Below are 11967 nucleotides of genomic sequence, written 5' to 3' on the forward strand. Positions count from 1 at the left end.
CACCGCTCTGACAGAGGCTGGTCTGTTGCGTGAAATGGACAAGAAGAAAAGAGAAGAGCCAGCGAGAGAGGCCTAGAATTAGAATGTGTAGAGCAGCTTCTTTCCTTGGCGAATCCGCCAGCGTGTGCTTTTTCTGTGTAACACATGAGAGGCACAAGCTGTGGAGACGATGGAAAGGAAGTCAATTCGTCTTGTGTCACGTTTAATGACATTCGTAACAATATATTGCGGACTTCGCTGCATAATATTGATAATTATAGTATTATGGCCTGAGCCGGACGTTATAAAGTAATAGTAAACACAAATAAAACAACAATGTCCTAATTATTTGTTTGAAAATGCTTTATTATCATTTTATCAGCACATACTATTTGCGCATCGGACAAAGGACCAACACATATGCGGAAGCCAAAGGGTTTTGCAGGGCGAAGTTACCGGCTTGCTTTTCTATCTGGCACGAATCTATGGAATGGCTGCTGTATTGTTTTGATTCGGGATCGTTTTGGGCAGGTACTGCTACGAATGACTTCATTTAAAGTTAATACCGGAGTCTGTTGGGTGGCTTTGTTACAAGAAAGTTAAATGTGTTAAAGCTAACGGTGTTTCCAAACCGTATCTTGCTGAGTTAGGCTTATTACTAGGGTAACGTGCGTTGTCCGTCACTTAGCTAGCCGCTTGCTATAGCTAGCTAGCAGAGGAGCTAGCTATGAGCTAGCTGACCAGTCTATGCTAGCTGTTCACATGGACTTAGTGCTTGACCAACGGGTCCATGAGATTTAAGTAACGTACGTTATCATGAGCGTCAAATATGCAACAGCAATGAACCGTAGTGCCGAGGAGCGAAGATCACTGACTGCAGCCTTTAGCGGTGGCGTTAGCTCGTGAAGTTAGCTAATGACTGACGCTAGCCAAACAGTGGACAACAGGTTTTGACAGCTGTCCGTACGTTTTGAAGGTATTTCGTCCACATAAACAGCTGTGTTCACCGTGGTACAATCTGAACGTAGCCTCTCTTAGGCCAGGTTCCATTAACATCAGCCTTGCTTTTAACAGTGCCTCTTACCGACTCGTAGACCAGTTCTGACGTTGTGCTCTTTAAATTAGCCTCATTACAGCAACTAGATTGTTTCCATAACTACGCGTTCTTGTGATGCTCTTTAATGCTACTTAGGTGCATTTCTATTGGCTGTAAAACACAACAGACCTTGTAGTGAAGTTAGCTTATTTTGGGCCTATTTTAATTTTTGTAATAATGTGAGTTTTTCTTTTTTTTAAGTGCATTTACAATTCAGCAAAATGTACAGAGTGATTTTTACAAGTTGCAATAGGGATAACGTTATTTAAGGGCACTCGGGGAAATGTGAAACGCTGAAATACTCTGTGTTTAGTCCATATTCATCACACTTAAAACTCCATACAAATTACCCGTTTACTATACACTCTCCTCCTGCAGAGGGCACTGCTGCATAGCCTTTATGTGAGAGAATAGGAAGAGGGCTACATTATTCTTAAAATCTTTGCTCTTTTTGAGCATTTGGTTTATTAAGTTGCAGTATTTCACACCGTATTACCTGTAAGCTCTGAGTTTAAATTCTTTTTCTAATGCTTGCTCAAACTAGCTTCACAGATGGTGACACATGAGGGCTCCTTATTTGGCAGGATGTGTGATGAACACATTTAGAAGCGCCCTAAACAAACTACCTTAAAACATCACATAATATTCCCTCTCACACTGACTCTCTGCAGTAGTGCTGGTTTTCCCCTCCTATTCTTATCCCACCAGATCTTTTTTTTATTTTTTTGTGGCAGACTGGCTAATTCCTCTGTAACTGTTCCCACATTATTTAGTGGCAGAAGGGCAGAAATCCCGGATACAGAGCTTCACTTCCCATGCAGTGATTCAACTGAGGTCAGAGGTTAAAACACTCCTGTTCCTGTTATAAGAGCTCAATTTTGGTTATTTGTCCCACATTTTCTTTTCAGGTTGCTTTTCGATAAGGTGCTCAAATGTTTTTTAAAGTAAATGAAATTTGAATTTGAAAGATTTTACCACTAATAAACAGTTTTCCCCTCAGATGTCTGGGCTACAAAGTCTCATTAAAATTTAGTTGGACCAAAACCACAGCTAGAGAGCAGATTCTGTTTCACTGAGAGCTTTTTTTGGCTTGTAGGTGTTTTTTTTTATCTTGAATTAACAAGGCAGTAGCAAAACAATACTTCGTCCTGTTAAAGCAGGTTGTAATAGTGTTGGAAGAGTGAGGGCGAAGCATTTTGTTATTCATTTGCTCCATAATAATTGATAGTGGCAAGACGTTTCTATTAGAGGAAATGTGACTACCCAAGAAGAGGTTTGGAGCCAAAGCTGGGAGGAGTTTGGACAAAAAGCCAATGGTTTGCTCTCTATTTCCTGGCCGGGCAGCCTCCCAGGTGACAATGCACCCACGCCTGAGTCCAGTCCTGTCTCAAAATGCTTAACCCACTTACCGTACAGCAGTGTGCCCCTGTTTTGTGCGTTTGGCTAATCCAGGCGTCACAGGCCTCCCTAACTCATCACTGCTTTATCCACATCATATATAAATCCCAGATAAATTAGATTCATATGTTACCCTCTTATGTCCAGGTTAAGAAAATAATCTATAGTGGACAACTATGAGATATTTTTACCATTAACAGTTAACATTGTTTTTTTCTAGGTCTCCTCTGTAGTAACAGAAGTCATGGAGGAGCAGACAGACTCTCCTGGAGTTAATACCAACAACAATAGCCAGAGAAATGGAGATGAGGTAAGAAAGGAAAACCAGATATAAAATTTTACATTTTGCATTTGTTTCTCTTTAAACTCTAAGAACCTCCTTCTAGTGTATGTCATGCGGGGATTGCTACCTGAACCTTCAAAATGTATCTGTTTTTGTTATTTTTGCAGAAGCCCCGACGTGGCAGCTGGACCAAGGGGAGGAAGAGGAAGAAGCCTATGAAGGATAGCAACGCACCCAAGGCCCCTTTAACGGGCTATGTTCGCTTCATGAACGACAGACGTGAGCAGCTACGGGCAGAGCGGCCAGACGTGCCCTTTCCAGAGATTACGAGGATGCTGGGCAATGAGTGGAGTAAGCTGCCCCCAGAGGAGAAGCAGGTCGGTGAAAATGTTCCTGATATGATTACACTTAGCACACAACTGTGAAGAGAAGCGTGTAAATGTTGTACAGCTCTTTGCTTATGCATAGCTACTAAAGTCTAAATGTTATTCACAGTAACAATTGAAAAGTTCACTGGACAATCTGTCCCAGGATGATTTGAGAAGTCTTTGAATCCAAAGATGTGATGGGGCCTGTATAACCTTGCTGCTACTTCTTACCATGATGTTGTATCCTAGGACAGGACTATTAAATAAAGATGCTTTTATAATCGTCTTTCCTAATTCCTAAATTCATTGTATTACGTGAGGTGATTAATATTGGGAATTACTGATTTTTGTCTGTTTAAAAGAACTAATCCTGATTAAGAATCATTACTCCCAATCATCTTGCTATCTTACCCACGATCCTCCATCCTGTTTCACCAAATCTTATTTTCATCCTTTTTTTTGGTGGGGGGGCTGAGCCCTGTAAGCACCTTTCACCTTTCTTTGTTGTCTGTGCAGCGATACTTGGAAGAGGCGGAGCGAGATAAGGAGCGCTACATGCAGGAGCTAGAGAAGTACCAGAAGACAGAGGCCTACAAACATTTCACAAGAAAGGTCCAGGAGAAGCAGAAGGGCAAGCGGCACAGGGGAGGTGAGATCTGGCTAGAATAGCAGCAGGATGGTAGCTTGGCATTAACTAGTGAAATTTAATAGATGGGCAGTTTTTGGGCAGCAATTGTAACGTTTAAACAGTAGATTACAAGTCAGATTCTTTTTACATCTGTTATAGTTTAGATAGTGGAGAGTTCTTGCCCAAACTGATGAACAAGAAAATGGATCTGTTCAAATAAATCCCATACAGTGCAGCAAGTAGACATCATGCTACTGTGGTTTCTGTTTTTGTCAGATCTTGGTTCTGAATTTATTTGTTTGGTTTTGATTTCATTAAGCAACTAATTAAAATGATCAATTGAAGCTCTTGTGACGAGCAATCTAGGTCTTGCTGGTCCTCACTTTTGCTAATGCTAATGTGCTGAGCTATTAAAAGAGAGAGAGAGCTAAGGCATCAACTACAGATAGGCCATGTCACAAACACTTCAAAGAAAGTTGGATGTTCTCTCTCTGGGTGTTCGCTCCACCTTGGTACAGTAAAATATGACACAATTTGAATATATTGCTGTAGCAACCAAGACCTCATGATTTGCTTTGCTCAGTCAATGGAAACGTGGCAAGGAAAGAAGATACTTTATTAGCTTATAGTAGTCCAGGATATAAGTTATAGTTCATCTTGAGGCCAAGGAGCCGTCACGTTACTCACCCAACACATGGACTATATTATCTTTTTCCGATTTTGGTACCGTGTATAAATCACAGTTTAAACATGAGAGAGGCTGATGACACAAACCGCTCTGCCGTGGCAAAAACTAATGAGAAATGTGCTCCACTGAAGTAGACCTGCCTTATTTCAGCTGATTCATTTGATTAGTTCACAATGTGGTAAAGGCACACTGCGCCAGGGGAAACATGAATCATCTGCTGTCCTTTCTTTATTCTTTCCTTCCTCTCCAGATGTTGGGCACCAGGTAACCAACGAGGCTCTTCATGAGGTTAGTAACTCTTTCCTGTCCTGTCGCCTTCACAGTCACTTTCCTTAAAAAGTGAATGTCATCATTGATATTATAATTGACGGTTAGACTGATCTAATTGGATTTAAGAGAAGGAAAGTCCTCATCTGAAAAACAGAATTCACTTTGTCTGTCCTTATTTGTCATACTGGCAATTGTCCAGAGGCATCTCTCACCAACTCTTTGCAGAGGAGTAACATAAAAACTGAATAAGGGTACAGTGGAAAGTACCAACTATTATTATCACAGCTTTTTAAAACAAAAGCAACTGTGACTAATGTAAATTTATCCTAATGCTCAATTGTATTATGGGCTTTCAAACACACAGGTCCCACTGCCTTGGTTAGAAGTTGCATGCATTAGAACAACGAGATTAATCAAACTGACAATTCTCTTCAAATATTTATGTAAATGCTTAATCAGCCTAAAATATTAAATTTTGCTTTGAGTTGGAAGGAGCTTAAGAATTCCCCCCCAAAAAAGAATTAAAAGGTTATTGTGATTATGAGTGTGTGTAAACTTGGTAAGACTTGTTTCTGCTGTTTTCTCGTCCGGGAACTTTAACGTGTCGTGTTTACCCTGCTGCTCTACATTAAGCGCTTATTGTTGCATCACTAAAGCTGGGATAATCTGCTCTGGTGCTGTGTTTCTGATCCAAACACTTGGCTTCTACTAAGTGTGTAACTCATTTTTATTAAGATTTGTGATTAATTAGGAGGTTTTCTTTTTAAGCCTTTCTGCATACTCTGAAGGGTCAGAGCTGAGGTGAAGCTGAGGGAATACTGCAGTCAGCATTCCGGTGTGAAAATGAGTTTAGATTTCATAGGACACAGGATCAGGCATAAATTGAATTATACAGAGAAATAAAGATGGACGATGCATTTTTTACGAAGAGGGAAAATACAAGTGGAACCTGTGCTGAAGCTTGTGCTTCTGTTGAGTAAAATATTTTCTTGCAAATTTATTGCAAACAATTTCAGAAGCTTTGATATTGAACCAGCACAGTTGATGAAATTTCTTCTACCTCCTCATTTCTTAAACTGTATCACTGTCTTTCCCTTGTGGCCAGGTATGAAATCAATTACCCACCCACAGCCCAGCTAGATAAATGACCACCACCCGCTGTCAGTGTGTGTTGCCAAATAGCTTCACTGTTCAGCGTATCTCTCTCCTTCTCACTGTCTCTGGCTGTTAACAGAAAGATGCAGAAGGAAAGGACAGAACTGTATTTGACATACCGATCTTCACAGAAGAGTTCCTCAACCACAGCAAAGGTAAAGAGCCTGAAAACATTCAGTTCTCCTGTTGAGAAAGGCTTTGTACTGTGTATGCTTTTTTTTTTTAAACCTCCATTTGTCTTAAGTCTTTCTAAACACATGACTTTGCTACCACAACAGAACTTAGTTTTATGGTACTCTATCATCTGAAAATAGTTTCACCAAATTCAGCGATGCCCTAAACTTAAAAAGAACACATCTCCTTACACAAATGAAAAGTGGATGATGCACCAGCTGCCATATCTCACTTCAGTTTCCCTTTGTGCGTTTGTGTACTCCTCAACAGCACGTGAAGCCGAGATGCGGCAGCTGCGCAAGACCAACATGGAGTACGAGGAGCGTAGCGCAGCTCTGCAGAAGCACGTGGAGAGCATGCGCGGGGCGGTAGAGAGGCTGGAAGGCGAAGTGATGCAAGAGAGGGAGCGCAACGGGCTCCTTCACCAGCACCTGGAAACCCTGCGCCAGGCGCTCACCTCCAGTTTCTCTGCTGTGCCTTTGCCAGGTTAGAACAGCTAGCAACACCACACCCATATAACTGTCTTCACTTTGACTCCCATTTACAAATGCACAATAACACATTCCATATAAAAAATGAAGTGGTCTCAAAAGATTTTTGTCACAATATTCTAGGCATTTTATGGTACAGGGGAATTATCTACCTTTTCTTTTTTGTTTTGTTTTTAATTTTATATACTAAACTGAACACTATGCTGGAAAACCTTTTCTGATAGTTTGTCTCTTCCATTACTGCAGCCCTGTCTCAGAATATTAGATTTTATAGTCTTGTACAATAATTAAATATACTCATTTTATTAATCAATATTCTGCTGTATGTCACAATAGAAACTACTTTAGGTTTTGTTTTTTTCTGCAAGTGTGCAGTTTTGCTCTTGGGCTTCAAATTTGCTCATACTGATCAATGCAGATTAGAAACCAGCAATGATTTGACACCTATACCAGTCTTCTATCACTAGACAAATAAGTAAGATCTGAGTGTCTTAGTCACACTTTTCACCAACTCAAGTGTTTCCCTGCCTTGATCCACTTACTTGGACCGATTGTTCAGAAGCAACATTTGCTGTTCTTTTTGAGACTGGCCATGAAAGTCTTTGTTTTGACCTCTTCATTAGTTAAACTGAAAGACGACCAAGAACAAAGAACTCATGCTTAGCTTACACCCACAGCTGTTTTTCTTCTACACATATTTGATTTTTCTGCTGACACAGCACAGGGGCCAGCTCTGCAAACAACACACACCGACACAACACTGTTGGAATTATGTCACAATATCAGAAGCTAGGCCTTGCACCTGCTCAAGCCTACGTATTTTCATATTTCTAGATTTTGTTTTTTTGAATTTGTACCTCTCATAGACTTTGTTTTTTAATTAATTCACTATTTAAAAGTCATTTATACTATGATAAATGCTAGAAATATCCTATCAAGCAGATGATTGTCCTTGTCTAGCCGGACTCTTTAACCCAGGCTGGAGACCTTTTGATGTTTCTCACAGGAGGAAAAAAAAAATCAGTTGCTACAAGTTGTGGCTGGTTTGTTTATACCTGCATCCTACTTTCATTCTCATCTGTCTTGTCATTCAGTGCCGCCTGTATGTTCGGGCAAATGCAAAATGTCAATATTTGGTAACAGTACAGTTGATTACATTTTGTGGTGGTTTCAATACAGCGCACAGCGTGTGCTTAAGAATAAATTATGGCTTTTTGAAAAAGTTTTGTAGTTAATGAAACTTGAGCTTTGTGTTATCCTTAAAAAAAAAAACAAAGAAGGTACATGAGAACCTTTTGAGTGCTGACATTACTCACTTGTTGCTCGACAGGTAGCGGAGAGACACCCACTCTTGAAACCGTTGACTCTTACATGAAGAAGCTTCATAGCATCATTGTCAGTAACCCCCAAGAACACGAGAATCTCATCATCACTGTACGAGATGTGGTCAACCGTTTGGACAGGTAGAAGCTGCATCCTTTGGACGAAGGGTGTTTTGTCTTTAATCAAATTAAGAGTTTCAAGTAAAGTTTTTTTTTTTTTTTTTTTAATGTCTTCTCAATAACAGTTTAACAATGAGAACAAATACCAATCAGAAGTTATTAGTTCTTAAAACACACCTCTTTAAGTGGCTTTCTCAGTCTGACCATCGTTCCAAAATGTTAACGGTAAATCATTTATTTTAATTAAAAAAAAAAAAAAAAACAATTCCAGCTCAAGGTCAATTTGTTAACTTTCTCTACCTTCTTGGTGGGAAACACACTTTTTTGTTTTTTGTTTTTGTTCTGGCTGTTAATTAATTATGAATCATTGTCTTGCTGTCTTTGCCCTAGATAATTCTACCAGGTCCAACAGGATTGGGATTCACAGCAACATTAAGATGCTGTTTCCAGGTTGACGCCATAGTTCTTTCATGGTCAATGTCCCTCTCAGTCAGTCATCATATTTTAAAATGTCTTTTTATGACTATGATGTAGGTGAAGGTGATGTAGCTTCTCATATTTATTTATTTTATACATTTTTTTTAACTGTTTACATTTTATTAATATTACTGTAGTTAGTTTTATAAAATAATCAGATGGCTGGACATCAGTTTTTGGTCCATTTATAGCAAATGCTTCCACAACAATATCTAAACCATTATTAAACATGTTGTGTCTGATCAAACACAAATGGTCTCAGTGGATTTGTTTTTGCAATATCTAAGTAAAAAATAATTTCAGACTTTTTTTTCATGCTTGTTGAAGAAAAATGTGCCATTTTTTTTGTGTGTAAAAAAAAAAAGTGTATTTTTAATAAACATTCACAACATGTGAGCAGTCAGTTTGTTTGGACAGGTTCACCACATACTGTGAATAATCTTGCACTGTAGTGAAAGTTTAAAAAAAGTGATACAAACAACTCAAAGTTAGTGTAGGTCATATGATGGCCACAGTCAAGTGTGAAGTGATTGCTCTTTGATCGCATGTCGAAATCACTATAAAAGCAGCTTTTAATTACTTTCCAAAGTAAATGCTGACTTTCCCCTTTCTGATTGGTCACACTGGAAATAACTTTTAACGGTCTACTTTTGAAGCCGGTCTCCAATAGAAATATGATGATAATCTGCTGTAATACATCGCTGTTTGGAATTGTCCTTAGTCAGCACCTGATCCTATTTATTTAGAGTAGATGTGGAGTTTAAAAGATTTGGACTGGTTAAGCTGATTGAGCAGCTCCACTGTATTTTACTCAAATCTGAAGACGGACACAAATTACTATGCACTGTGGCTCATTCACAGACAGTAAGCCGTGCACGGCTTTGGGAAACAATAACCTACAGTATCATGCTTGGGAATTGTCCCACTCATAGCCACATTAGTCCAGAGGAGAACAGCCGATGAGGAACAAAGTGAGCATGGCAGAAAGCAGTAATTCCTTTTTAAATGTATATTATTGTTCATTTGGAAATTGAAATTGAAGGTTGACATTTGAATGAGCAGGAGCAGTCAGGTTAGCTCAGAATTCACTTTGCTTACATGCTACTGTATCTGGTTTTGCCTTGGTGTTATGAACCCCTCCTATTTCCATTGACTGATGGCCATTTCCTCTGCCAGCTGACACTTCCTGTCCATAATAGTTGCATATGTCGCAGTGTTGTATATGACAATATCCCTAACAGATGTTTAGTACCCACGAGACATGTATATACAGTAATGATACACAATCGCTGACTGCTGTGGTACTGATTGTGTGTTTCTGTTTCAAAATCACAATCCGGTTTATGGCCAACTGGGTTCACACATACAAGGAACTGTACATGCTCATTTCAAAAGTCCATTTCCTCTGAGCCAGTTGTCCCTCTGCTGTGTGAAGGTGTAAGGAGAGGACTTTGGTAATTTACAAGTCATTATGAAAGTTAGAAATTTTACAACCTAGAAGATGATCATGTGCGAGCTTGTTTTTGTAGTCATACTTTGCTGTGGAAGGAAAACTAGTGAGGCAGTGGTTCTGTGAGCACAGTGATGCCTTTAGCTCAATGATAATGTCAGCACGCTAAAATGTGGGTAATGGCCATGTAAAAACATGTTTATACCCATGTGTTAGGATGCTAACATTTGAATTATGTACAAAGTAAATTAGCCCAATGCAGTATAGCTGAGGACAATGCAGTGTCATTAGTTTTGCATGTATTTGCATTAATCAAACGAAAGGATAAATTAAACATCAGATAACAAAGGAGTCAACAACATTTTTAGAATTCATCCTTAGGGAGACATGAATGTGTATGCCAAGATTTTGTGGTTATTCATGCAGCAGTTCTTGAGGCAACTGCTGGTAGAGCTTCACCCACTGTCAAGGTGCAAACGGGAAAGATCCAACTTCCAGCAACCCTTTTTTTATTAGACCAATGCGTTTTGGCTTTAGGCCTTGTGGCCAGGCTGAGGCACACACTATAGGGTGGCACACTTTCAAAATAGTTTGAAAGGTGTTAAACTAAATAGTGTGGTTAGGCTAGTTGTGTGTTTAATAAGTGTTTGTTCAGTGTCAGAAATATCAAATGCGTAACATCTACCATTTTTCAGTTGTGGAGAAGTAGAACTGAATCCTTGGCTGGGATAATCTGCCTGGTTACAACTGCTACAAAATTTTTTTAAAACCGCCTTAAATATACATAACATTATAATTGGACCTATTTGTAATGATAGTGATTTATTTCAGCTTTAGGTTTGGTGGGTTCTCCTTGTGCTGAAAGTTCTAAAGCAGGTGCCTACCACCTTGACACTCTGGCCCCGCTCGTGCTTGTGGCTAGTGGGAACCTCACGAATCACCCAAATATTTCCAAATTCATCCTTTGAGAACCACGAATCATTGACCAATACGGTCGTCTTTCGTACTATGTCGCTAATATGGCTGAATGCAATTTATTACAAGGTCCTAGCTCCTGAAACTTTGCCAGCCAGTGAACTATGTGACCAGTGAGACACTCTCTCCCTTATTAGAGCTGCTTACATTTTAACTTCTGGGATCATCTTTCAGCAGTGTACTGCATGGTGTGTGTGCAGTAGACCCCAAAGCTCATTTGTATAATGAGCTTAGCCAGAGCCCTTTCTGCTTTGATGTTGGCCCAAAACTGTAAAAACAACACTGATATAGGGGGGAAGGAATAAATTGTGAATTGGTTCATTTCTGATCCCACTGACCTTGAGTTTCTATCCAGATGTTGACACATTTCAGCCATATGTACATAGCTAATCAATATTCGTTCTTATTTGTTTAGGCATGAACTGTATGCAGTCTATGGCTATAAAACATGACAGGGTTGTTGGAACAGAAGGGTAGCCTGGCTGTACTCCAATCCCTAATGACGGCCGTTGTCTTGTCCTCCTTTCACCACATCATCACACCCAGTCTTTGTCTCTTCCCATAGAAACACCCACTGAAATACAAACAACAACCTCTTCCTCCTTAATAGGGCCATGTCTGCATCCTAGGCCAGCTTCCTGCCTGTGGCACGTTGACATGGGGAGAGAGGAGCCAGCAGCTCCAGCAGAGAGCCGCAGATCCTGGGCCAGTGGAGGGTGGGAGTGACTCAGAGCACAGAGCATGAGTCATGTGTCATGTGCTGAATTGGCACTCAGTGGTCTCAGTGCCCTGAATAGTTTCTGTTAGCACAATAAGATCCCTATTATGATCAAAATCAGCTAGCAGTTGTTAGTGTGCCCAGGTATCCAGGTCAGTAAACATTCAGGGAAATCTTTTTATCATTTACTGTTCAAAGTGATTGATTTTTAAAATGTTTTACGATGCTACAGAATCAATAAATCGGTCATGTGTTCAGTTCAGTGAGTGATTGCTGAAGGCTGTAGTTGACCTCAAGTTGACCATTTACTGACAAGCTTGTCATGTTCTTTGTGTAATACATCTGAAATGATCTTTGTCATATTTTTCACAATAA

The 11967-nt window shown here is 39.7% G+C and overlaps 1 protein-coding gene across 5 annotated transcripts; it reads left to right on the forward strand.

Annotated features, from left to right (window-relative positions):
* The first annotated feature begins 373 nt into the window (after positions 1-373).
* On the forward strand, positions 374-8796 carry hmg20a (high mobility group 20A). 5 transcript variants are annotated; one of them, XM_067502405.1, is made up of 10 exons: positions 419-510; positions 1849-1909; positions 2694-2783; positions 2924-3133; positions 3641-3773; positions 4691-4728; positions 5945-6020; positions 6310-6525; positions 7861-7993; positions 8363-8796. In XM_067502405.1, the coding sequence occupies exons 3-10, from the start codon at positions 2718-2720 to the stop codon at positions 8364-8366; spliced, it is 876 nt and encodes a 291-aa protein (XP_067358506.1). In that variant the 5' UTR covers positions 419-510; positions 1849-1909; positions 2694-2717; the 3' UTR covers positions 8367-8796. The 5 variants fall into 5 exon arrangements, with proteins under 5 accessions (XP_067358503.1, XP_067358504.1, XP_067358506.1 ...); XM_067502406.1 differs by lacking the exon at positions 419-510 and adding an exon at positions 587-955; XM_067502402.1 differs by lacking the exon at positions 1849-1909 and having other exon boundaries at positions 374-510.
* The last annotated feature ends 3171 nt before the right edge of the window (positions 8797-11967 follow it).

The sequence above is a fragment of the Channa argus genome, chromosome 4 (assembly GCF_033026475.1).
Source record: "Channa argus isolate prfri chromosome 4, Channa argus male v1.0, whole genome shotgun sequence".
Classification (NCBI taxonomy): domain Eukaryota; kingdom Metazoa; phylum Chordata; class Actinopteri; order Anabantiformes; family Channidae; genus Channa; species Channa argus.

What these genes read in the sequence shown, in the direction of transcription:
- hmg20a (XM_067502402.1), top strand. Translation starts at nt 400, where the DNA reads ATGCGGAAGCCAAAGGGTTTTGCAGGGCGAAGTTACCGGCTTGCTTTT. An exon ending in TTCGGGATCGTTTTGGGCAG is followed by an intron (nt 511 to 2,693) that starts GTACTGCTACGA and finishes GTTTTTTTCTAG; the next exon opens with GTCTCCTCTGTAGTAACAGA. An exon ending in CCAACGAGGCTCTTCATGAG is followed by an intron (nt 4,729 to 5,944) that starts GTTAGTAACTCT and finishes GGCTGTTAACAG; the next exon opens with AAAGATGCAGAAGGAAAGGA.